This window comes from Geotrypetes seraphini, chromosome 4 (assembly GCF_902459505.1).
Source record: "Geotrypetes seraphini chromosome 4, aGeoSer1.1, whole genome shotgun sequence".
Classification (NCBI taxonomy): domain Eukaryota; kingdom Metazoa; phylum Chordata; class Amphibia; order Gymnophiona; family Dermophiidae; genus Geotrypetes; species Geotrypetes seraphini.
Window position 1 is genome coordinate 202,863,465 of NC_047087.1, and position 26,858 is coordinate 202,890,322.

Genomic DNA, 26,858 nt, shown 5'->3' on the forward strand with positions numbered 1-26,858 from the left:
GAGGGGGGCGACGATGGGGGGGGGAGGACTTGGCCTAACTGCACCACAGGGATGGGGAGGCCTGACGCCAGGTGCGAGCTGGCATCCTTCCTGCCATATCAGTTTGTGGGGGGGCATCCGTCCTGCCATATCAGTTCATGCGGGGGAGGCGATGGCAGGAGGAATAGGGCATCCCTCCTGCCATTTTTTTGGTTCAGGGAGGAGGCGCTCTGTCAGGGGGGGCTTTTTTTCCTTTATTTTTTTTTTTTTTTAAATTGTGCAGTTATTTTGCTTGTGTAATATACATGCAAAATATCAGTGCCATTAAAAAAAATGGAAAAAACCCCAACAGGCAGACCTAAACTAAACTAAAACTTAGTCTTATATACCGGGTCTTCAACCTTGGGAAGCTCGACACGGTTAACAATAAGTAAATAAATAAATAAAATAATACTAAAATACATGGAAATTAGTTTTCAAAGTGTTTAGCAAATAGAAAAGTTTTCAAGGATTTACGAAAAGATTGGAAGGAACGAAGACACCTCAAAATCAAAGGAGCACTCCATAATTGGGAGAATTTAAAAGCCAAGGAGAGGCTGAATTTCTTGATTCCTTTAATTCTTTTCTTGGAAGGAAGGAAAAGTTTAAATTGTTGAGTACCTCTCGCATATGAAAATCTATAAACGTTCCATAGAAGAGGAACAAGAGGAATAAAAATACCATGTTAAATTTTAAAAAATAATACATATACATTTAAACTGAATTCTGAGATAAACTGGGAGCCAATGAAGGCTCAAAAGCAAGGGAATCACATGGTCGAATTTGCTTTTTTCATAAATCAGCTTCGCAGCGGTATTCTGAATCAACTGTAGTCTTTGAAGATAGATTTTTGTGAAGCCAAGATAAATAGCATTACAATAATCTAGCCGAGAAAGCACAATTGATTGGATCAGAACGGAAAAGTGACGTTGATGAAAACAAGATCTAACCTTCCTCAGCATTCGTAAGTTAAAAAAACATTTCTTAACCAGAGTGTTTATCTGATCCTTAAAGTTAAGGGAAGAGTCAAAAAGTATTCCCAAAATCTTGGAGGAGAACTCAATTTGTAAGGAGGCTCCAGAGTCCAAAAGTACAGTGGGAGGGAGATAATCCAGTTTTGGGCCTAACCACAAAAGTTTAGTTTTGGCTGCATTTAGCTTCATCTGGACAGTCATAGCCCAGGCTTGAAGTTTGGAAATACAATGGTTTATTTTAAAAGTTAAATTGGTAATATTTAAATCAATCTCAATCAATATAAAGATATCATCCACATAGGTAAAGAGCATTTCCCAAGCTGACAACTTATACGTGTTCAAAGTATTCATATAAAGACTGAACAAAATTGGGAAAGCGGAGAGCCCTGGGGAACCCCGCAAGGAGGCTGCCAGGAGTTAGAAATATTCCCATAAATATTGACTGAATAAGATCGAGACAATACAAATTTGGAGAACCAAACAAGGACAATTTGATTAAATCCGATATCTGAAAATAATTGAAGCAGAATATCATGATGCACTACATCAAATGCTGTAGACAAATTTAACTGGAGCAAAATTGAGCATTTATTTTGTAGTCGTAATTGTTGGATTTTAGAAAGAAGAGAAATCAATAAAGTTTCAGTACTAAAATTAGAACAAAATCCATGTTGAAAAGGTTGAAGTAGTGGAAATTTCTCCAGGTAATTGGTGAGTTGTCAGTAACACAGTTAGGATCATAAAACCCTATGCAAAATAGCCAAGCAAATGTTAGTGAATCAATCCCTTGGCTATTTTGCATGGGGTTTTACAAATTTGCATGGCTGGATAGGAAAATGGGCGATTGAGGGGGAAAACACACGGTGGGCCTTTTTGTGAATCGGGTTGGTTAGCAGTAGTGCTGCCCGATTCAGGAAAAAAATTTTGATTCGATTCAGCCTACTGAATTGGTTTTTTGATTCGATTTTCCTGCCCAATTGGGTGTTTTTTTCAAACATCCTGGTGGATTTATTTTATAGCCTCTTCACCCCTTTTATAGCCTCTTCACTCCCTTTGCCTTCTCCTAACTACACTGGCACTGTGGTGTAAACAAAATAAACACACAAAAAAGACTTTTCCCCTCTCTCTTAAATCCTAGCTCACGTTTGCGGTCTAACACCAGCTCTGGCAGAATACACATTTCAAATCTGACATACTGTAATCACAAAATGGAAAATAAAATTCGTTTTTCTACCTTTTGTTGTCTGGTCATTATTCAAATCTTGGTCCCAGGCTCTGGTTGTCTTCTGATAACTTGCTTGCCAGGGTCTCCTTCTTTCTCCGTTCTAACCATCCATCTGCCATCTCTGTCCTCCCCTTCCATTTCCCTTCCCTCCCCCGGAGGTCTGGCATCTTTCTTTTTTTTCGTCTCCATCCACAGATCCACCTTTTCTTAACTACCCTTTCATCCAGCATCTCTCCCTCCTTCCCCACCACCCCAGGGTCCACCATCTCTCCCTTTCTTTTCCCAACTACCCTCCTATCCAGTATCTCTATCCTCCCCTCCACACCATCCCTTGTGTCCAACTTCTCTCCCTTTCTGTTCCTTCCCTCCCTAAATCCCATTGTCCATCATCTCTCTCCCTCTCCTCTATTTTTAGACCCATTATTTCTTCCCCCCCAAAGTCCGGCATATGCACGTCTCTTTGAACCCCCTTCCTTCCTCCGTGTACTTCTACACCAGGGCCCCCCTCCCCTGAAGGTCTGTCCCCCCTTGAAGGCCTGCCTATCCCCCCTGAAGGCCTATGCCACCATCCCTGGCCTGTCCCCCCTTTGAAGACCTGTCCCCCCCTTTGAGACCTGTCCCCCCATCCCTGGCCTGTCCCCCCCTTAAAGGTCTGCACCCCCCCTTAAAGGCCTGTTCCACCCTTAAAGGCCTGTTCCCCCTTTGAAGGCCTGCACTCCCCAAGGTCTGTCCCACCCCCTGAAGACCTGCCCCCCCAAAGGACTGCGCCCCCCCCCCCCCCCAGGAAGGTCTCCGTGGTCCCTCTGGCCTCCCCATAGCTTTTACCTTATAGCCGCAGCCTGCAACAAAGATTGTGGTTACAGCGTCTTTGTAAACTTGCTTTCAGCTGTTTCCTCTGCTGTTGTCCCGCTCCTCCTCTGATGTCAGAGGCAGGATCGGGGCGGAGGAAACAACTGAAAGCAAGTTTACAAAGACTCTGTAAACGCGATCTTCGCTGCAGGCTGCAGCTATAAGGTAAACGCTGCAGGGAGGCCAGAGTGAACACGGAGGCCTTCCGGGGAGAGGGGGGGGGAAATGCAATGCGATGTGCAGTCCTTCAGGGAGGCCAGGGGGGAAGCCGACAACAGCACTTCCCTACTGACCCTCCCTCCTGCCCTCTAAAGCCGCTCCTGCTTTAGGGGGCAAGTGGGGAGGGTCCGAATCGGGAAGCCGATTTTTAAAAAATTTAAATCGATTCGAATCGATTCACCCGAAGTGAACCGGTGAACCGATTCGAATCGTGAATCGGGAAGCACTAGTTAGCAGCGATCGTCGCTAAATCTGTAAAAACAGGTTTAGTGACAATTACTGACTTTAGTGAATCAGGGCCTCAATCTGGACCTGAAGAAGGGAAGAAAGGGAACACAGCATTCTAACAACACTTTAAGCCTTTTTCCAATCAGTGTCCTTTAGATCTATCCCAAAGTCTCTTCCAATTCTAGTTTCCATCACTGTTGCTTATAAGGTTACCCCACACGCATATCACTCCTCTCCCCATTACATAAAGTAATAATGTCTTATTTTTCCTCTTTGCATCTTTACTCCTTAAGTTTGTCTTGCTTCAAAGGGTTTGAATGCGGACTCTGCACCATTTTAAATGCTGAAAAGCATTTAAACATCTAAAATACTGTCCTTTCCTAGTATTAATGACCCTGAAGGATCCCGAGCAATCATGTGTAATCAAATAAGCACCTGTGAATAGGGCTGGTATTAGGGGTGGGCAAACAGGGCATTTACCAAAGGAGAGTATACCCAGGGTTAGATTAACATTAAATTGGGCCCTAGGCAAACAAATTTTTAGGTACCTCTACCAAGATGAAATGTTTATGTTTATTACCAGTTTTGATATACTGTACCATGATTCAGCACTGCCTGAAAAGACTGATATACCAGAGATATATACCATACCAATATCAGGAGACCAAGAAAGAGTGAGTTCTTTTGATATGGTTACATCATACATCCTTCACACAGATCAGATCCTTGCAGCCCTGCTTATAAGTATAAGAATATTTTCACCAGCAAAGAGCAGTATAAATCCTTTGGCTACTCTAGACTTGAAATTTTACTCCAGATTTACTCACAGGTCAAAGACGAGGTAGTGGAAACCTTCCTCAGAAATACTGTCATGAAGGCGCACTGCAAAAAAAATAAAGAAGAAAAAAAGCAAATTACATTTCATGAACTGAACTGCCGAAGAGCAAAGTCCTAGGAACCAGTGTTAAGGTCATTCTCTGGTCTCATAGCCGTCTCCTACTTTGTGATGGCTATGCAGAGACTCAAACTCCAGAACATAAGTAATGGATTGTCCCCTGTCACCAGTGGTGATGGCATTAAGCCATCTGCAATACCTTGTGGAATACCCTAAGCAACCTGCCATCTGCACCACTGAAGTCAATGGGGCTGTAGAAGACAGATGTGGCAGCTGCCACCAACTGTCGCATATTTACAGGTTAACACTTAAAGCAGCACCATTGGCAGAATTCAGGAGACAGTTAAAAACATTCATGGTTTGGTTGGTTGGGGTTTTTTTTTGCCACTTTCAATTTTATTTCACTGCTGAGGAATTACAGTATCAGAATAAACAGTGTTTGAAAGGCTCTCCTGCTTACTTACTCTTGGCCTTAATATATGTTTAAATGTATTTATTAATTTTCAATGTGCAAGTAAACAACTGCAGCAAAACAAAACGGGGCACTTACATTTATGCACAATATATACCTTCACCCCTCCCCCCCACTCCCCTCATCCCCCAAAACAAAAACAGAGGAATCCCCGAGCACAGGGAGCAAAAGAATAATCAAGTTACAAGCTCAGTAGTCTACTCCCTACTACCGGCAGCTACATTGGCTGCCGATGAAGGCACGCGTAAAATTCAAATTTGCCTGTTTCTGCTTTAAAGCATTACACGGACTTGCCCCCAAATACATTACTGACCTTTTCTCCTTCTCAACCAACAGACACAAGAGAAGTTCACATTCCAACTTCGTTTCCCCCCCAGTGAGAGGTTGCAAACTGAAAAAACACCATGAATTCCTTCTCTCACACCAAGCAGCATCATGGGGTAAAGACCTAGAACAATTACTTTCGCCCTCTACTTATGAGGTATTTAGGAAACGTCTAAAAACACACCTGTTCCTAAAACATCTTGACAACTGATCCACTTATCTCTTTCCTCTCAATAGCGACCTACTGTCCTTTTGATCACTTTTCACCTCAACAATGAATTTCCTGTCTAATTACTTCTCTTTCTTCTTCCCCTCTTGAAGTCAGTCAATTTGTACCTTTGCTTAATCTTTTGTAAACCGCATAGAACTTCACGGTATTGCGGTATATAAGCTGTTATTATTATTATTATTATTACTCCTGGCAATAAGAGTAAGATTCAGCCAAAAGCGCTTCCAGGACCAGTTTCTAGATCTGTAAAATTTCTACGCTCCAAAGAGGCATGTATGATCATCAGTGATCTCCATTGACTGTAAGTTGGGGGTTCACTGGCCAGCCACTGGGCCAAAATTGCCAAGCAACATCACTGGCCACAAAAGCTGAAAGTCCTTTAGGTTTGGGAGATGTAATAGCATAAAATCCAAATAGTGCTCTGGGAGTCGGAGTCCACCGCCGACCCCAGAGAGAGGTAGTATAGTGACCCAAACGATGCCAGAACTGAAGAATGCGAGGGCAGGACCAAAACATATGCCCCAGTGAGGCGTGTGCCTGAGTGCATTTAGGACAGTGATGTATCTGGGTGATGCCCATCCGGCAGGCTCGGTATGGGCGAGCTATAAAGGCGGAAAACAAACTTAAGCTGCAATTCCCAGTGTAGAATGTTGGAGGACACCTTCCTCAAGTTTTTCACCACTTGCTGCACCTTAGAGAATGACACGGTGACAAAATTCATCACCGTTCCTGTCCCCGTGGAAAACCGCGGTAAACAATCTTCATGTCATTCTTTAAGGAGAGAGGAAAGAATCAGTGTATGAATGGCCACAACCACTGACCCGCAAGCTTTGCTTTGAAGAATGCTGGTGTAGAAGGACTGAGGCTGAAATAGACACAAAAAAATGAATTGGGATTATTTCCCGCGGTTATCCGCGGGGACGGGAACGGTGATGAATTTTGTCACTGTGTCATTCTCTACTGCACCTACCTGGTGGGCAGTAAGAACACACTGAAAATCCTCTCTTGGCCTTAATGTAAATATCTCTGGGTACTACTGTACACACTCCATGCAGCTATCACACCGACAATACAGCATGAACCACAGGGAAAGTAGCATGAAAGAGATTTTTAAAACAAGGAGAGGGAACTAGAATAAGAGGTACACACATGTTGTTCCAAAAAAAATATATAAAAGTAAGAAATGTTCTGAAGAATTTAGTTAGGACATTAGCTAGCTTTAAAGTCAAACACGGAATAAAACAAGAATGAAACCATACCTATTCTATTGTTGTATTCTCTGATTTTTGTACTTTCACTGAAATGTAACAGTTCTTTTGATGTGAACCACCCAGAACTATTGGTTGGGCGGTATACAAAAAAATAAAATTATTATTATTATATTGTTTCTTGTCAACTGGGAATCATTGCGGCTTACATAAGATTAATTAAGGTTAGCAACATAGACATTATGAATCATAGCAAGACTAAGCATTTTTAGCATAGCATTTTTAGCAAGTGATACATTTTTAGCACCTTCCTAAATTGAAAATAGGAGGAGGTCTGACACACGCAGGTCAGGAGGTAGTTCCAAATTTTGGGGAATTGAATGTTAAGAGAACTGAAAGGTGAAGAGTTAACGGGACAAAGATGGCTGTAGGGCCATGGATTTAAAAATCATCTCAAATTCATTCTACACTTCTCCCTCCGTATCCACGGGGGTTAGGTGCAGAGCTGGACCGCAAAGTGTGAAAAACCGCGAATAACTTCTCGGCCAGCTCTGACCCACCCCGCCTCCCTCCTGGCATCCCGGACCTTACCTGGTGGTCTAGCGAGTTTTCAGGGCAGGAGCGATCTTCCTACGCTCCTGCCCCGTGCAGATCACTCGTAGGAAATGGGTGCCATGAGCTTCCGTAGTCTCTCGAGAGACTACGGGAGCTCACTGCACCCATTTCCTATGAGTGATCTGCACATGGAAGGAGTGTAGGAAGATCGCTCCTGCCCCAAAAGCCCTGTAGACCACCAGGTAAGGCTTAAAAATAGGTGAAAAAATTAAAACCGCCCCCCTCAAAAAAAAATGATGAATAACCGAATTCGCAGATGCTGAAACCGCGGATTCGGAGGGAGAAGTGTAACCACAATCCCCTTCATTCTATAATCTTTTGTGCAAAATTGTGGATTAAAATAATGCCAGTTACATGCATAACTTAATTATGTTCTTTTGGCACTCAATATACTGTGTGTTCCGTTGGATGAATCAATACGGTTTACAATAATAAAATCTAGCTATATAAAAAGGAAAGGGGGATCGGGAACCAAGATGTCCGCTGACCCAGCTAGCTGAGTAACACGATGCCGATTTCTGCCTCTAACAACTTACTTATTGTTGCTTCGGATTGATATCACCTCCAAACGCCAAAAAGGAGATGTCATAGTGCCGCTGGAGCCTCGCGGCGGTCAGGGACGACGTCTTTCAGCAACATTGAGGAGCTTCTGCAGTGCATGTAGGATATGCCAGGGGCATCGGCAGTCCCACTGGAGACGCTCCCGAGAGGCGATATGGCAGGAAACTCCTTGGGCTTAGAGACAACGTTAAGTTCTGATGCCAGACCACCTCCCCCTCCTCCTCAGACTACCAGCTCCCCACGAGTGGAGGAGCTTCCGGAAGGCGGATTGAATTCTCCCTCGGAGGCCATGAAGACCACAGAGGGGAGCATGGATAGAGATTCCTTACGTTTGCAGGAGACTCCTATGGATTCTGAGAGTTTAATAGTCCTATGGGGTAAACCGAATCCAGGAGAGTGCTGGTCAGGAGAAGATGCCAACTGATGAGATTACTCAATATATAAATGTTTCTCAAATGATAGAAAAACCCCGAGAGGTAACTTTGGATTCTCTCTGGGATCCTGTGGCAGACTTGGCGAAATCAATTAAACCTCAGCTGAAACAGCTGGAAGATAAATTCAATGCCCAAGAAACCACTATTGAAAATATGAAAGCTGAAATAGATGACTCAAAAAAATTCTTTAGTGAATATCCATCAAGAACTGAAAGTTTCTAAACAAATTAGAGAAACATTAATTAAGGATAACACTAATTTGAGAAGAAAGCTGGAATCTTTAGAAAATTTTGCTCATAGCAATAATCTCAGATTGATCAATTTTCCCAGGATGGCGACAATAAATCCAAGGGACATGTTGAAATGTTATATGATGGAGATATTGGAAATTCATGAGGATACACTGCCACCATTCACTCAGGTTTACTATTTACCTATCAAAAGAGATGAACAAACACAAATACAAGAAGGGGATCAGCAACCACTTGATGTTTCAGCAATGTTGAAACTTTCTGATACGGAATCCGCTACAGCGGCAACGCTTCTTGTTACAATAGCCCTTGCACCAGATAAAACTGGTTGCTTAGGCTTTTCTTTAAAAATAAACAAAAAAATTTATTGGGTTTAAGACCTTAATCTTTCCAGACCTAGCACAGGACACATAAAAAAGGAGACGTGAATTTCTGCTCTTAAAACTAGGTGTTACTGCTCTGGGGGTGACCTTTTTTCTTCATCATCCATGTAAATGTATGGGAAAATATGTTTTCTTTCAGCCTAGCCAGCTGACAACAATCCTTTCTGCAGCACCCCTGGCTGAGGGGAAAATATGAGGGCTATGTTGATTTATTCGCTATCCTCTATCATCTAACTGGGCCTTTTTCTTCTTTATAATTGGCAGCGTTGTTTGTTAATTTTCTTTAAATTTCTCACAAAATCTATACCTTGTGTCAGCCTAGCATTGCAAGCAACCAGCTTTTTCAGTTGGCTTAACCAACATCAGCAAAGGCCTATGGGACATTATATCAATCTGACTCTGGAATGTTGATGCAGAGAAACCCTAAGTGCTCCTGCACAGAATTCACATACATTAAGTATCCAGCCAGCTTTTCTGTATTTCTATATTATATTCTTTATGCAATCACTTCTGGCTGTGCTTGTCATTTGATTTTACTTCCTAATGAATCTTCTGTGAGGGTACTGAATTCGGGACCTTGCTAAGTGTAAGGCCGCTTCAATATAACCCCTCTAAACCTTACATTTTGGGGGTCTAACCTGACATTTGTGGGGGGTCTAACCTTACACCTTGGATCCTATTTGTGGACTTGAGCTGAAGTTAAGCTATAGTTTTCTTTCTGTGATATAAGATATTATGATTATTACTATTTTCTATTTATTTCCATTACTAGGAAGTTGTAATTAGTAATTGAATATTTCATTCATTGGCTTATCTTTATCTTTCTGTACAAATGGATACTTGATTTGTAATTTGAAAATTGATAAATAAATTTAAAAAAAGGAAAGGAACGCCATTAAACCATGATAGAAAAAGACAAAGATAAAAACATTCGCTGTGGCTGCCAAACCGGATTAAAAACACCCTGGAAAATTAATCCAATGGCTTCTAAATTGAACGCTTCACACAAAAAGTTAAGATTTCAGCAGAGATTTAAATCTGGAAAAGTGTTGATTCTACGCAGAGGTATGGAGGAAGGTCATTCCAAAGCTCTGGTGCAATAAAATAAAAAAGCTGCTAGTGTGAATTAACATTAACAAGATTAATTGGCCCTAATCTGTAGTCACACATGTTAAACTGCACTTAGGTAGAGTGCTATAAGGAGAAATTCTATAAATGGTGTTGAACAGTATTCTATTCCAGGATAGGTGCTCTTTATCCCTACGGTAAGCTCCATCTCTGACAAATGTTCAAGGCCCAGTTAAAAGCCCACCTCTTTGAGAGTGCTTTCGACTCCTAACTCCTTTCACCTTGTGTTCTGATCCCCAACCCTATATGTCATGTGTCTGTCCAAGTTAGATTGCAAGCTCTTCTGAGCAGGGACTGTCTATAAATGTACAGCACCGCGTATGCTTTTCAGAGCTATATAAGTGATGAGTAGTACTAGTAGTTGTAGTAGTAGTACTTTATAGAATAGTGCATAGCACCAGAATTCATGCTCAACTTTCAGCGTGAGGAACTGCACCAACTGAAACCAGGTGTAAATCCCGCACAATGAGTTAACAGGAATTGTTTTTGCGAGTTCATTTCTTTTTTCCAGTTGACAGTAAAACTAGCACATATACAAACTGGCACTGCAACAATTACATATGTTCTGCTGTTACTACACTCAGCAAATTGCCACTTCTGTCAAAAGAGAATAAGTATCACTTGCTCTCAAGTTCTGGGATGATGAAAACAATCTGTTTCGTAACTCCTGAAAACGTTAAGCACCCACTCTTGGTTACGATTGGCCTCCTCTCACAAAAGTTTTGCCAAGTCAGTGGCGCGTAAGCTTCACCGCACAGCTGAAATGGCAGAACACAACGCCTGCCAATTTCTTACATCAAGTCACTCTTCAAAAGGCCATTTTAGCTAAAAATAAAAAAAAACTGGTGAGGTTGAAATGTTCTTGGAGGGTGGTAGCAGGATACAATGCAATGCTTTGTGATTTAGAAACTTTTTTTCCCTGAAAAAGACAAGAGTGCTGTTGTAGCAGTTATGCCCTTTCCTGCCCTCCAGAAACATTAATCCTCTTTCCTTTCTTTCTCTCTCTCCCTCTCAACCTCTTCTCTACCTAGCAGTTGTTCCTTGCTTGGCATGGGATCTGAGCACTGCTAGGAGAAGAACAAGACTTCTCTTGCTCTGCTCCCATAAAACAGATGCAGACTGCTATAATTTTCTATCATCTAAGTTTCACATGAGCTAGCTTTGGCTTGAGTGTATTAGACCTGTTCCTTGAACAGTTGTCCCTGAAACGAGTTCCACACCTTACTAGTTTTGTTCATATTTTCTAGTTCAGCTAGTCTCACAATTGTACTTCTTAATGATTTCCTTCCTATTAGAGAATGACACGGTGACAAAATTCATCACCGTTCCCGTCCCCGCGGATAACCGCGGGAAACCATCTTCACGTCATTCTTTAAGGAGAGAGGGAAGAAGCAGAGTATGAATGGCCACAACCACTGACCCGCAAGCTTTGCTTTGAAGAATGCTGGTGTAGAAGGATTGAAGTTGAGATAGACACTACAGAATGACAGTTTCTGGTATCCAGAGCAGATATTGTGATGTCATAATGCCTCATTCCACCAGTGCCTAAGAGCCAATCGCATCAGTGATGTCACAATGGCTTCATTATCCTTGGATCACATAAGAATCAGAGTATGAAAGGCCACAACCACTGACCCGCAAGCTTTGCTTTGAAGAATGCTGGTGTAGAAGGACTGAGGTTGAAATAGACACTAGAAAATGGCATGGGATTATTTCCCGCGGTTATCCGCGGGGACGGGAACAGTGATGAATTTTGTCACCGTGTCATTCTCTACTTCCCATACTCAGATAATTTGTAGTGTACTGTGAATACAACTCTACCATCTCCCTCCTCTCAAAGAAACTATACAAATACTACACAGAGATACCTTACCATAGCTGTCTCTCTCACCCCTTTTCTACTGCAGTCAGATAAAGTAGTCTGGCTGCTGTTAGTCCACCTAAATCCACTTAAAGAAAATTAAACAAACAAAAGAATATAAGGTGATACTTCTTATTGGAATAACTTAATACATTTTTTGACTGAGATGCCAAGGGTGGACTATCCAAATATTGAGATTTACTGCCCCATCAGTGAGTTTGAAGGCCAAACAGTGAGATTTTTCAGACAGTGTGTCTGGGGTATAAATTTAGAAAGATGTAAGTGTCATTATTGCTTTGCAAGTGACAAAACAAAACAAAAAAAGCAACAGAATGATATTTGTCTCTTTTTGGCACCTATGAAAGGATATAGATAGAACAAATGCAATACAAGCACAATTTTTAAAAGGATTTACCCATATGTAAATTCTATGGGCTGAAAATTGTCTTCTGCCCCCATGACTCTACCTTTTACAGCAGTGAGAGAATGTCACTTTGTTCTCATCAACTATGCTTGGCTGCTGACACTACCCCAGATTTAAACACAAGAACAGGAAGTAGCTGCTGTTGCGTTCAAACCCGCAGTAGTGCCAGTGGCCTTGCCAAGAAGAGCACAGTAGAGCAATACACGCTCCTCTCGTTATGAAGGTTGAGCCAATGAAGTAGGCTTTTGGCATCGTCAGCCAGTGCCTCATTTGGCTCATGCCTTGAGCCGGTTCTGCTGTTCAGAGGCTAAGGGCATCTGTACAGGTTTCACAGCATATGTAATTGAAGGTGTACAGAAAAAGACAAAGCATACATGGTTCAATCAATGATCTGAAACAATGTCAAAACGCAGCATTATGATTCTGAAAACTGACATTTTGCAAAATAAAATAACACTCTTTTTAGTTACACAGGCAAAATAACGGTCAGAATTTAGGGAATTTCTTGGGCTGAGAATTTTCAGCACCCTGTCATAAGCACCCTCATTTTAGACAGATTTTAGTAGTGGGTGAATTGTGTAGCAAGTACTAATCTTTGCGTCATCCACAAAAGGCATAATTTTCTTTCTAACCTTTCAGCAATATCACGCTCAAAGATATTGGAACAGAATCGGCTCCAGGCTGGATCCCCGAGGCACTCCACTATTCACCTTTCTTTCTTCTAAATGAATTTCATTTACTACCACCCCTTGTCATCTATCAACTAATTTCTGATCTAGTTTACCACCTTGCATCCCGTCCTCCAGCTACTTAGGTTTATTTATGAGTTTCCTATGAGGATCAGTACCAAAGGCCTTCTAAGCAGCATGAAACCTCACTAGGATCCTACCAGATACTTGTGATCTGGATTAACCATAGTTGGAAATAAGATACTGGGTTTGATGGATCTTTGACCTGTCCCTTTATAGCTTTCTATTATGGCTGTGATCACAATATTTTTATGATAAAAACAGTATACTCAGTTTCCTGTGAATAAACCATACTACCTTATTGTATCTTTCTGTATACTCATAGAGGCCTTCTTTTTTTTTTCTTTTTTTAAATTTAAAGTCTTTATTTATTTTTAAAACTTTCAATAAGTATAACATAAGATACAATCATTTTATACTTTAACATCACTTAATATACCATCAAAGTATAACTCACATCAAATACCTCCCCTCCCTTATACCCAACAATTGTTCTTAAGCATAAGAAATCATAAAGTATTCCCACCCCCACCCCCCTCCCCACCCTGGACATGTATGAACAAAAGGGAAAAAATAAATATTCATTCTGTACAGTATTTTGTTAATGGCTCCCAAACATCCCTAAATTTCTTAAAATGCCCCTGCTGTATGGCTATTGCTCGCTCCATTTTAAAGATTTGCATAACGAATTCCACCAAAAATTAGGCCTTCTAATATCAGCATTATCACACTGCGCAACAAGATATATGACCATTTACAGTTATTCCACATAACTTTAAATTTTATTGAAATTTGATATACTGCACCAAAATCTTTCTGAGCAGTATACAATTAACCAGGGTTGTGAAGTTGGAGACAATTTTGGGTACCTGGAGTCGGAGTCGATAAAAATGTACCGACTATGACTCCTGATAAATTTAAATTATAATTAAAAAATACAGCAAGATCAAATGTCCCATTTCACAAACAATAGTCATAATTAACACATTGTTTGCAGGCATTTTTTGCCATTCTATGCTGAAAAGCAGGCAAATTTTTTTAATGTTGCATGGGAAATGACATTTCGCGTAAAATAGCTGTAACTTCTGAACCACTGCTTATTTTTGAATAAAACTTTCAGTTTCTTTTCTTATATTGAATTAAGTAAAGCGGCGTCACATATGTGTGAAAGATAAACGACCAGAAAATATCCAAATAAAGAGATTCCAGCAGGAGTTTTTTTTTAAGAATTAAAAGAAGTAGAAAAGTATGATCGCTCATCAAAACTGACTGTAGAAGAAGCCATCCTTGTTTATCCCGAGATTATTAGTGATGTGGCTAGAACCGTAACAGCAATGCCACCCATTCAAGTCAGTGTTGAAAGACTATTTTCAGCCCTAAAAATAATCAAGTCAGATTTAAGAGCTTCTATGAAAGAGGATCTGGCAGAAGCAATTAGTTTTGGATTGCATTTAAAAGCTATTCTACTCTACAACTATATTCCAAGTTTAATATATAAACTGTTTTAGGTTTTCCAGCTTTTGTTTTTGTTCATGCAGTTAAGCTTTATTTTTGTTTTAAAACTACCAAAGAATGTGGTTCATATTTTTAAACTGGTAAAGTTCCTGTTCCCGATTTTTTATGCATGCTATGCTACTACTTTATAGCCACTTGATAAAAACAATAAATAAAATCTTATTGTTTTCATTTTGTTTAAACTGGCCAATACAGTAGAGCGTCAGCTTCCTAGCCAGTAGTTCTGTGGTTAAATGGCGTGTATGTTGCCTTCCTTCAATCAACGTGGAAAATACATTAGCATATTAAATACAGAAGAGTCGGAGTTGAAGGATTTATCTACCGTCTCCACAGCCCTGCAATTAACAAACCATAAAATCTAGGAAAAGAACTACAAAATATGATAGAAAGAGAGCGGGCAGAAAAAGATCAGACTGTAAAGATCAAAATTTTCATTATCATTATTTCTGTCCTATTAACCAACTTTGTCTTTTTTGTGCTGCAGGAATCAATCTCTCATCTTTAGATTTAAGATTATCACTTCTTAGCTATTCCTCTGTCAGACTTGGATCCAGGTGTGGTTGCTGAAATAACTTTTGGTACATCCCACTGTATCTGTGTTTTGACAATTCTTTTTATCTTGCTTGCTGGTCTGGATTTTAAGAGGCTTTTTTTCTCTTGCTCTGCAAATTCTGCAGCCTGTTTGCTGATGGATTCTCACTCAATCCTTCTGTCAGAACATTTGTCAAAATGGAGATTAGCTGTGGCTGGCCACTTTCACCAGCAGTTTTGAAATTTGCTGTTGTTGTTAAGGACCTTTGACAGTAGGTCAACGACTTTCAACGCTTGGTATGTACAATCTTGGTATACAGTGGTTGTTACAGATTACCTGATGAGCATGAAGGAGTTTCTACTTTTTCTAGATTTTTATGGAGCTAGTCTATGCTTCCAAATTGATATGACATCATGGAAACTACAAGCTGACTGATAGCTTATATCTTACTTTGTGCTGTTAAAGCTCTTCTCAACATCACTCCTGTAGTATTCTCTTATCTTATATCTTTTATCTGCGATTTCTTCTGATATTTATATATATACTTTCCTGCTTAAGTTCCTTTATTGCAGACTTTAGTTAGAAAGATATTTTCAGTTCTAGTTTTCCCTTTAAAGAAGGTGACCTGTGCACACATTTGTCCAGGCAAAATGCCATCCTGATGTAATCTGAGAAACTTGTCATTAGTTATAGTTGTTCAGTAAGTTTTCAAGTTTTAATCTTTATTTGATGAATCGCTTATAACAATATCTAAGCGATGTACAGTATAAAAACCATCATATTGTGGTAATACATTTAGTTTACAAAAGTCAATTAAAAGACAGACAAGACAAGAAGGGGTGGGAAGGAAGGGGAAAAGTTACAATTTTGTTTTATGTTAGAAATTAACATCAAAAGGGAAGCACATTGGGTGAGGATTAAAAGTGCTGTAAAGCTTCAAATCATCTACCTTGTAGGTAGAATACATTTAGGTTACAGAACCATTAACAACATATAAAGCAGTTGTAAAAATATATGATAAAAATTAGGCTGAGAAAATTAAGGCTGTTGTTTATACCTATTCTGCATGCTGTTTTAGTTTCTTTAATTTGTAAATTTTTACCCCCACCCCTTTTTACAAAACCGTAGCACGGTTTTTAGCGCTGGCCATGGCAGTAACAGCTCTGACGCTCACAGGAATTCTATGAGCGTCGGAGCTGTTACTGCCGCGGCTGGTACTAAAAACTGTGGTCAAAGGGGGTTTAATTTCTATTATGCTTTTATCATCTTTCCATTACTTTTTATTAATTTTTTTTAGGGTTACTTTTCTGAATACATTTGAAATCGCAATTTAATGGCATGTTATCTATTTTTTTCCTCACTGCTGCTGCTTGTGACTCTGGGCAATGGAGGGTTAGGAGCTGCAGTGTGAAAACAAATTATACACCTTTAGTCATACAATAAATCATGATTACATTTTTATAACAATCACAAATTTTTAATCAAAATGCAGCCCTAATAAAAATAAGCAAACTAAAGCTAGCAAAGAACCCCGGGCAAAAACATTTAAAATATGCCATACAGAGTTTCTAAAAGATGCCAATGTCATATCTTTCAAACCCTGTGAAGTACTGACACAAATAAAAGGACATTATTGGGGTTCAAAAAGGGACTGGATGACTTCCTGAAAGAGAGGGAGATAGCAGAGTACAGATAGAGGGTTACTTACAGGATATTAAATAAATAGGGTATAAACATCTTAGGTAAGGAGCACTTACAGGTCATGGACCTGGGGGGCCGCCGCGGGAACGGACTGCTGGGCGTGATGGACCCCTGGTCTGACCCAGCAGGGGCAATGCTTATGTTTTATAACCAAAATATGAAACGGCTCTCCATCTAGTCTCTGGTAATCCAGTCTCATCTGGAATCTTAAGCAAGGACTACTGAGAAGAACATATAACTCACCCTAGGACTTATGGCTAGAGGGAAAATCTCAATGAATAATGTGGCCAAACCATTAAAAATTCTAAAAAACAGAAAGTATCTTGAAATCCATTTTTTAGGCTATAAGAAAGCAGTATAAAGCTTTCAGTCCTTGGCAAACATGATCTGTAGGTTTTATGCCTGAACTACAGTTTGCTGTGTTTTGAACCAGCTGATGTAATCTGTTAATCTTTTGTCTCTAGTATTCAACCTAAATACATAGCCCAAGGAGTTAATGAGGGCACTAGTGGATTAAAGGACAGACAAGAATGGTAACAAGTAATCTCCCTGAAAAAGAGATTAGATTATTACCTTGATAATATTTTTTCCAATAGATAGGAATTGAGGCCCAGATTCTGTAACTGGCATTGTTGTCGGCGGCTGCCAATCGCATGTCAATAATTCGACGGAGATGGGTACAGATTCACGCCTCTGGCAAAGGAAGGTGCCAGCGGGTCGATCCTGCCGGTACCCAGGGCTGATGAGAAGAGGGAGATGGAGCTACAAGCAGTCAACACATGGATGAGGCGCTGGTGTGAGGAAGAAGGATTCCACTTTGTGCGCAACTGGATGACGTTCTGGGGGAAGAGCAAGCTATACAGGAAGAATGGACTCCACCTCAGCGGAGATGGAATGAGGCTACTTGCAAGCAACATCAAGCAGGAAATTGAGAAGTTTTTAAACTAGGAAGAAGGGGAAAGCCGACAGTCGACCAAGAGTCGATGGTTCAGGAAACTGTATACCCAGAGGATACTGTGCAGGAAGATTGTGGAGAAGACTCACCAGATCATAGACAAGGCAGAAATCCTGACAGATCGAAAGGGGCACAAGAGGGGAGGAAATGAAAGAAAGCAACATGCCACAAACACAAGTGTATGTACACGAACGCAAGGAGCCTAAAAAATAAGATGGGGGAATTGGAAGCTATGGCACAAAAAGATATCCTTGACATCATCAGCATCACGGAAACATGGTGGAACAAGGAAAACATCTGGGGACACTGTGCTACCAGGATACAAGCTATATCACAGAGACAGAGTGGGTCAAAAAGTTGGGGGTATTGCCCTATATGTCAAAGAGGGAATTGAGTCTACCGGAGAGAACATGCCGGAAACGAAAAATAAGGTAGAGTCTCTAAGGGCCAAAATTCCGGGAACAGATGGAACAGAAACGAAGATCGGCATCTACTACCAACCCCCAGGGCAGTCCAAAGAAACTGATGGAGAAATGACGGACGAGATTAAACACAATTGCAAGGGAGGCAACACAGTTATCATGGGCGACTTCAGTTATCTGGGGACAGACTGGAACCTAGGCACCTCCAGCTGTGGTAGGGAGACCAAGTTCCTGGATGCTGTAGGCGATTGCTTCCTGGAACAACTTGTTAAGGAAAATATGAAAGGACTACGAGGACCGGCGCAAGGTGTAGAAGTAGAAGCGACACTGGGAAGCAGTGATCACAATATGATCCACTTCAACCTGGACACGGGGGCAAAACATCGATCCAGAATGACGGCCACGGCACTGAACTTCCAAAAAGGGAATAATGAAGCGATGAGACTCATGGTGGGGAAGAAGATTAAGAAGAGGATAAGCATTGTAAAAACGCTAGAGCAAGCATGGTCCTTTTTTAACGACATAGTCACCAAGGCGCAAAATCTATATACAATATATCGCGTATCAACAAGGAAAAAGAACAAGGAATTGGCATGGTTCACTGTAGCGGTGAAATAAGTGATCAGAGACAAGAAGACTTTGTTTAAGGAATGGAAAAGATCAAAAACGGATTGTGAGACAATAAGTTCCTTCCTCCTCCCTCCAACTTTGTCAGTGATCTCCTGCCATCTCTTTCTACTTATGCTGCTATGCTACTTTTCTATGCCCATGAACCAGTGCCCATTTCTATCCCCTGTGGGATATAATGGGGAGTATTTTTAATTTTTCTCTCTCAGTTCAATCTCTGACCATAGTCCCTCTCAATCCCAAAGCTGCCAAGAGAAAATAAGTTTTAAAAGGGAGATTTCCAGTTCATGGAATTCCATGCTTCTACAACCTCGATCCCTTTTCTCATCCTTTAATTAAATATCTTATTTATCCCTGTGACTCCAAGGTCGGAAGAAAAGAGCAGATACCCAAAACTGACCCAGCTCAATTAACAATATAATACATTCCTACCCAATGATTTGAATCATGCCTCCAAAAATCTGAAAATTATCTTTTCTTTGCTTGTTTTTGAATTTTTTCTTCCTAGTTTCACATTTTCTGCCATTTCTATCCCTCCAAACTGATCCTCTCTCTTCTCAGAACCCTTTACTCAGCCCCCCTATTTCTTTGAACCCCATAAAGTTCCTCTCCCTGATCTCATCTCTGTTTTTCTTTCTACAGCTACCTGCGGTCCACCTGGGCAGAAACAGAAGTTGCATCATTGGGGAACAGACTGTGGCAGACAGAAAGCAAGAAGAGGAACTGCAGGGAATGTTTCTGAATCTCTCCTGAGGCCAGTGGATTTTTCAGTGAGACAAAGTGAGGGTGACATCGGACCAGCACAGAGAGAAAAGGGAAAACATGCTGGTCCGAGGAAGCCCTGGACTAACTTTTTTTTTTTAAAGTATGAAGGAAAAGATATTAAAAGAAGTGCCAGACTGGGCATGAGGGGAGAGCTTATGGAGCCGGAAACAGTGAAGAGAGAGAGATGGTGGGCAATGGTCTGAAGGGAGGAAGTTGGACCTGGGGGTAGAGATACTTGAAGGGAGGACTGTTGGGAAGAGAAAAGGAGAGATGGTGGACTTGGTGGAGGAAGGGAGGCAGGTAGAGAGATATGGGATGGGGGACAGTTGGGAAGAGAAAGGGAGAGAAGTTGGGCCTGAGGATGTAAGGGAAGGAGAAATGTTAGAAGGGAGAGAGAGATGCATCTCTTTTTTCCCCTCCATCTCATTGTTCAGCATCAAGAGAGGAAGGGAAGATGAACAACAGAAAATAGAGGGAGCAAATTGTTGGACCATGGGGAGGGGGGTGGGGAGAGGAGGAGAGATGGACCCATGGGAAAGCAGAAGGGAAGAGATCTAGGTTAAGAAGATGCTAGGGGATAGAGAGAAACAACAATTATTATATACCGCAATATGCCTTTCGGTTCAATGAGGTTGCAGAAAATAGATACAAGGAAGAAGAAAAATATTAATATCGAAAATTAATAGAACCACTTGTATGTAGAACTAAGGCACATAGAGCTCCCTGTCTGTCCCAAATAGGAATCACAATTTAAGCTAACGTGCCTAAGAAGTGAATGGTATGAACTAAATATAAAATAAAATAAAATAAATAAAACAGGAAGAAAGCATCTCAGATCACAGCTTGCACCAAAAAAAGCAAAAGAGCAATTACAATATAGGTACAGTTACAGGTCAAATTTACACATGAAAAGAATAATACAAGGATGCAGCATAATTTAGCAAATTAGAATGAAGTCAGAAAAAAACTGAAATAAAATATTTATTTATTTTTATTTAATCATTTATATACCACTTATATCCTAAGTGGTTTACATTCAAGTACTTTATCATTTTCCCCATCAGTCCCGGCGGGCTCAAACTCTATCTAGTGTACCTAGGACAACGAGGGGATTACGTGACTTGCCCAGGGTCACAAGGAGAAGTGAGGGATTTGAACCCACAACCTCAGAGTTCTAAGGCTGTAGTTCTAACCACTGTGCCACACACTCCCCAGTTCCAGTCAGTGAGGGGAAATCCCCCTCCCCCCAAAAAAAAACCAAACAAAAAAACTTTAGTCCAGAGCAAATTAGGGCCATGGCCAATTCCACTTCTTGCAAGCATCCAGGGTCGGCATCCTAACGGCAAGGCATAACGTTGACAACAGACCCTTCTCCGACAACACCTCAGCATCAGCACTGGAACGGGCTATCGGGATGCTGCTGAAGCAGACCCTGCCCAGTATGCAAGGACAGGGCCCAATGCCATGGCCAGTGTCAAGGATCAGCAGAGATCTCCTGCCCCAAAGAGGCATCCGAAGGAAGCAGCGACCCCTTGCTGTCGCAGTCTCCCCCAACACATAAAACTAGCATATAAACTAGGCATCGGCAGACAAGGGCTGCGACAGGCTAACTTCACCCCAAAGAGAAGGACACAATCCAGCGCTGTGCACTCAAGCAACAGCCACCAGCAGCAAGGGAGATGCGGCAGGGACCAAAAGGAGCTCCCGGCACACCGCACATCACAAGTCCTCCACATGCTCATCCTAAACTAAACTAAACTAAACCTTAGGTTTTTATACCGCACCATCTCCATGGTCGTGGAGCTCGGCACGGTTTACAGGGGTTGTAATAAGAAAGGAACTCCAGGGAAAGGGTTAGATGTAGATCGGAGGGGAGAAGAATGTTAGAGAGCAAGGATGTCAGAGAGGGGAGAAGTTAGATTTTAGAGAAAAGCCAGGTTTTCAGGTGTTTGCGGAAGGGTTGGAGAGCACTCAGGTTCCGAAGGGGAGAGGTGAGGTTATTCCAGAGCTCGGTGAATCTGAAGAGGAGGGAAGTCCCCAGTTTTCCTGGGTGGGAAATGCCTTTTAGTGAAGGGAAGGATAGTTTCGATTTTTGGGACGGTCTGGGGGTACTAAGATTCGAGGAGTTCCAGGAAAGAGGAATTAATGGAGGAAGGATGCGGTGGAGGATCTTGAAGGTTAGGTTGATGCATTTGAAATGGACTCTGGAAGTTATTGGAAGCCAGTGAAGCTTGGAAAGGAGTGGCGAGACGTGATCGAATTTACTTTTAGAAAAGATAAGCTTGGCCGCGGCATTTTGGATCCGCTGGAGTCTGTGGAGGTTTTTCTTCGTTAGGCATAAGAAGATGGAATTGCAATAGTCCAGCCTGGAGAGGATAATGGATTGGACGAGCACTGCAAAATGATTTTGATGGAAACAGGATCTTACTGACCTCAGCATGTGAAGGCTGAAATAGCATTTTTTTACCAGGGAGTTGAGGTGGTCGTTGAAGGACAGTGTAGAATCAATGATGACGCCCAGAACCTTACTGGAGAATTCAAGCTGCAGAGAGGAGCCGGAAGGCAGTGGGATTGAGGGGGGTAATTGAGCTAATTTTGGGCCGAGCCAAAGTAGTTTTGTCTTGGATTCGTTCAATTTAATTTGGACGGAGTGGGCCCAAGATTGGAGGCTTGAGATACAGGAGGATATGTTCGATGGGAGATCGGTGAGGTTCGAGTCAGTCTCGAGAAGGACAAGGATGTCATCAGCATAGCTGTAAATTGTTTCAAGGGGGGATAGGTGGAGGAGTTTTAGGGAGGACATATAAATGTTGAAGAGGATAGGAGAAAGAGGTGAACCTTGCGGGACTCCACAGATTGGTGTCCAAGGGGAGGAAGAGGTACCATTCATGTTGACAATGTAGGAGCGGGAACGAAGGAATTTTGAGAACCATTCAAGGACAGTGGAGGTGATGCCAATTTCGGAGAGTTGGTAAAGTAGAATGTCGTGATGAACGACGTCGAAAGCGGCAGAGAGGTCAAATTGCAAGAGGACAGCGAACTTGTTGCGGGAGTGAAGTTGTTGGACCTTGGAGATTAGGGAGGTCAGTAGGGATTCGGTGCTGTAATTGGGACGAAAGCCGTGTTGGTAGGGTAAGAGGATGGAGAATTTCTCTAGGTAGGATGAGAGTTGAGTCGATATGATGGATTCGAGCATCTTGGTTAGGAGAGGGATATTCGCTATTGGGTGATAGCTAGATGGAGTGGAAAGGTCAAGGTCGGGTTTTTTCAATAGAGGGGTTAGGGAGATATGGCCCATTTCTGGAGAGAAAAGGCCCGAATGTAGAGCGGAGTTTAGGAGTTTAGTAATGGAAGAGATGGCTTGAGTGGGTATTTCCTCGTAGAGGTAGGAGGGGAAAGGGTCTAAAGAACAGTTGCAGGATTTCATTTTGAGACAGAGTTTGAGGATGGTGGAATTGGATACTTGGTCGAAGGCAGCCCTGAGTCTGTCGGCTGGGATAGCGCTGGAGGCCGATAGAGTAGGGTTGGGATCAGTGAGCACCAGGGAGTTGTAGGAGACTGCAGGAGGGAAGGAGCAACGTAGGGTAGTGACCTTATCATTGAAGAAATTTGCCAGGACATCGGCTGAGGGAGAGGAGGGGAAAGAGGTGGAGTCTTTTTTGGAGGTTAGAGAGCGCCAGATTTTGAAAAGTGTGCTACTCTGATTATTGGATCTGGAGATTTGCTCGCCATAGAAGTTCTTTCTTGCTTTTTTTAATGTAGAATTATAGTGCTTAATGCTGGCTCTCCAGGATTGTTTGTCTGTAGGGGAGTTTGATTTTTTCCATTTGCGCTCCAGGGCTCGACATTTCTGCTTTAGTTCTCTATGATAAGGGAGGTACCAGGGGGCTTTGCGAGGGTAAGAGATGGATTTGGTGGAAAGGGGGGCGAGGGAGTGGTAGGTGGATTCGGAGAGGGCGGTCCAGTTATGCCAGTTGGATTCGGGGTCTACAGGTTTAGGAGCGGAGGAGAGTTGATTGAGAAATTTTATCCAGAACAGGTCGCTTGGAATTTTTTTGCGAAAGGTGATGAGGTTATGGGAGAGGGGAGGAGCCCCGAGATGTGACATGAAAATGGGGATGGAGAAGGTCCCAAGGAAATGGTCAGACCAGGGGACCTGTTCCCAGCGGGTGTCACCGACTGAGGTTATGTAAGTGGTAAGATCAAGGAAAGTAATGAGGTCAAGAGTGTGACCCTTTTCATGGGATGGGGATGGTGAGGGGGGTGAGAAACCGAGAGAGGCGAGGAAGCTCTTCAGTTCTATCGTATCCTTGTTGGTATTGTCATCAAGGTGGAGGTTGATGTCCCCGATGATCAAAAGCCTTTGAAATTTGAGGAAGGCGTTTGATATGGTTTCGAGAACGAGATCAGCGGATTTGTTCCAGGGGGCAGGTGGGCGATAAAGAAGTAGGATTCCCAGTGGGTGAGGTTGGAGTTCGTCGTTGACCGAGGCCAACATGTATTCTAGGGAGGTGTGGCAGCTCTTTTCGATGAGCTGGACATCGAAGAAGGATTTGTAAATTAGTGCCAGGCCGCCTCCTATTCTGTTAGATCTGGGAGAGAACAGACCTTGGAAGCCGTGGGAGCAGAGTTCATTTTCTGTAAATGTGTCATCTTTCATGATCCAGGATTCTGTGATACATAGGAATCCCGGGTCAGAGTCCACAAGAAGGTCCTTCAGGATTTGAGTCTTATTGCAAGCGGATCTGGCATTGCAATAGAGTGTTGGGACTGGAGTAAGCGAGTCAGAGGCAAGGTTAGGGAGGTTGGCGGGGGGAACGGGCTTTAAGGATGTGTGGTTGACTCTTCGAGGATTTTTTTTGGAGGAATGGATTCTGGGGCGAAGTAGGGTGGGGATTCTGAGGCCAGGACAGAAGTTGAAATCAATTGAGGGGTCGGGAAGGTTAGGGGAAGGAGGTGTCAGGCAGGGGGTGGTGTAGGGAGAAGAGCAGAGCAGGAGGAGAAGGAGCCAGAAAGGCGGCTTCATGTTTTTTTTTTTTTTGTTTTTTTTTAATTTTTTGGGGAGAGCTTTATCGGGGGGGAGAGCTAGGCAATATGCCTAGTCAGGCAGAGGGAGTATGGACAGGATGGAGGGAGGCTTCCTCCTTTCTCTGTTTAGAGATGATGCAGGGGGTAAAAAAGAAGCCCTGACAACAGGGAGAGCGGAGATGCCGGGGTTTCGGGGCGGAGCAGGGCTCCCACGCGGCCCGAGATCGCCGGTTCAGTATAGGCAGCTCCTGATGGCAGAGGAGCTGCTTTTAAAGGAGAGCAGAGTCGGTGGGGTTTCGGGGGCGGAGCAGGGCTCCCACGCGGCCCAAGATCGCCGGTTCAGTAGAGGCAGCTCCTGATGGCAGAGGAGCTGCTTTTAAAGGAGAGCAGAGTCGGTGGGGTTTCGGGGGCGGAGCAGGGCTCCCACGCGGCCCGAGATCACCGGTTCAGTAGAGGCAGCTCCCGGTAGAGATGGAAGCACCATAGTAGGCCACCAAACAGCAAAGCAGGTGATTAAGATAAAAGAATTCTGCCGTTAACAATCAAGCACTGTTCAATGAGAGAAAAGATGGTTAAATGCAATCACAGAGTTGAACCAAATTAAAGAGAATGAAATAACCTAAAATAGTAAAAATAAAATGAAAAGAGGCAAAAATAACAGAAAATAAAACAATTAAAACAAATAAAAACAAAACAGGTGGGAGGTGCCACAACTTGCAGCCTAACAAGGCGCCATCTTGGAAAAAAAAAGAGACAGGGAGATATAGCCTAACCAGTGGAGAGAGGGAGGGGTATCCTGAAAGTGGGGATATGACAAGATGAGCGAGAGAACAGTGAGTACAGTGGTAGAAATGTGGTAATGGGGAGTAGATAGAAGGAAATAGGAGGCTGGGAAAGGGATGGGAAATGGGAGAGCTAAGTACCAAGAGAGATGGAGAATTGAGAAGCAGCTCAAAATTTAAAAAGAAGGATGAGAAAGAGGGCAAGATTTGAGTAGACAATGGCAGAAAAGAAAAAGTTAGGAAAGCTAAAAGGAAAAAATAATATTTCGTAAACAGGCATAAGGAGGGAAAGGAACAAGAGAGAAGAGGAGAAAAAATGGACAGCAGACACTGGAAAAAGAATTAGTAGAAGATAGACAAACAGCAGAAAGCGAAACTGGGACCAAGATCATGGAAAAACAAAATGTCCAAACAACAAGGTAAAACAAATATGTGCATCACAATTATTTTTGTATTGTGTTCAGTGGCATAGTCATACAGCTGAGGGAGGGACTGGAGCCCAAAATTAGGCACCAAAGTTTCTCCTGGCCTGAGTGGAATATAGAAATACTTGATCTAGTGAGGATTTCCAAGCCCTGCTAACTTAAGACATCTTCCTCCAGTCCGGCAACCAGAAATTTTGTGAGACTTGAAACCATGAGACCAAACTGAACTTTCAGCAACATGCAGCTCAAACTTGCAGAGTTGAGCCATGATGGAGAAACATGAAGCCCACTGTGTGTTCTGCAACTGAAGCCAGGTAAGGGGAAAAGAGACTGGGTAAATTCTGGAAGGGAGGTACATGAGAAAGAAGAAGTAGACTGGATGAAGGCTGCGGGTAGATGAAAGAGACTGGCTGGGAGGGAATGACACTGTTGTATTCTGCCACTATTTGATGAAGCACATAGCAAAATATAACAGTTCATGTTTTGGCCCTCCCAATGTTATAAAATGTGGCCCCTGACAGAAAAAGATTGGACAAGCCTGCCCTAAGTGATTTGCAACTAAATAAATGGAGGGAAAATGAAAAAACGGGAGTAGAAACATAAGAAGACCTATGATACAACTGCAAGTTATAAAAGGAACAACGGAATTGTTAAATAAACTAATTCAATCTAAGACACAAGAGGAATATAGGCTGTGTAAAAGATAAGAATATAGGTACTGAAGTCATATTGGGACAGCCGTGGATGTAGTCATCATGTCTTATCATTAATTCGAGCATCAGCCAGTTGAAAAAGCCCAACTAAAATAATGGGCTTTAAGAATGTTTTAAATCTCTTCAATGAAAGCTCTCTCTGAAGGTTCAGTGGTAAAGAATTCCATAATAGAAACATGATGGCAGATAAAAGCCAAATGGCCCATCCAAAACATCCACTATCTCCTCCTCTCCCTAAGAGATTTTATTTTATTTTATTTTTTATTTATTTATTCAATTTTTCTATACCGTTCTCCCAGGGGAGTTCAGAACGGTTTACATGAATTTATTTAGGTACTCAAGCATT

At 42.2% G+C, this 26,858-nt stretch overlaps 1 protein-coding gene across 19 annotated transcripts in view; it reads right to left on the reverse strand.

Annotated features, from left to right (window-relative positions):
• Positions 1-26,858, reverse strand: part of CAMK2G (calcium/calmodulin dependent protein kinase II gamma) — a 543,897-nt gene that overhangs the window by 280,332 nt on the left and 236,707 nt on the right. For all 19 annotated transcript variants that reach the window (XM_033940484.1, XM_033940503.1, XM_033940486.1 and 16 more), the window contains one exon: positions 4,341-4,395. In XM_033940484.1, the coding sequence (XP_033796375.1) occupies positions 4,341-4,395 (55 nt within the window). The remainder of the gene's footprint in view (positions 1-4,340; positions 4,396-26,858) is intronic.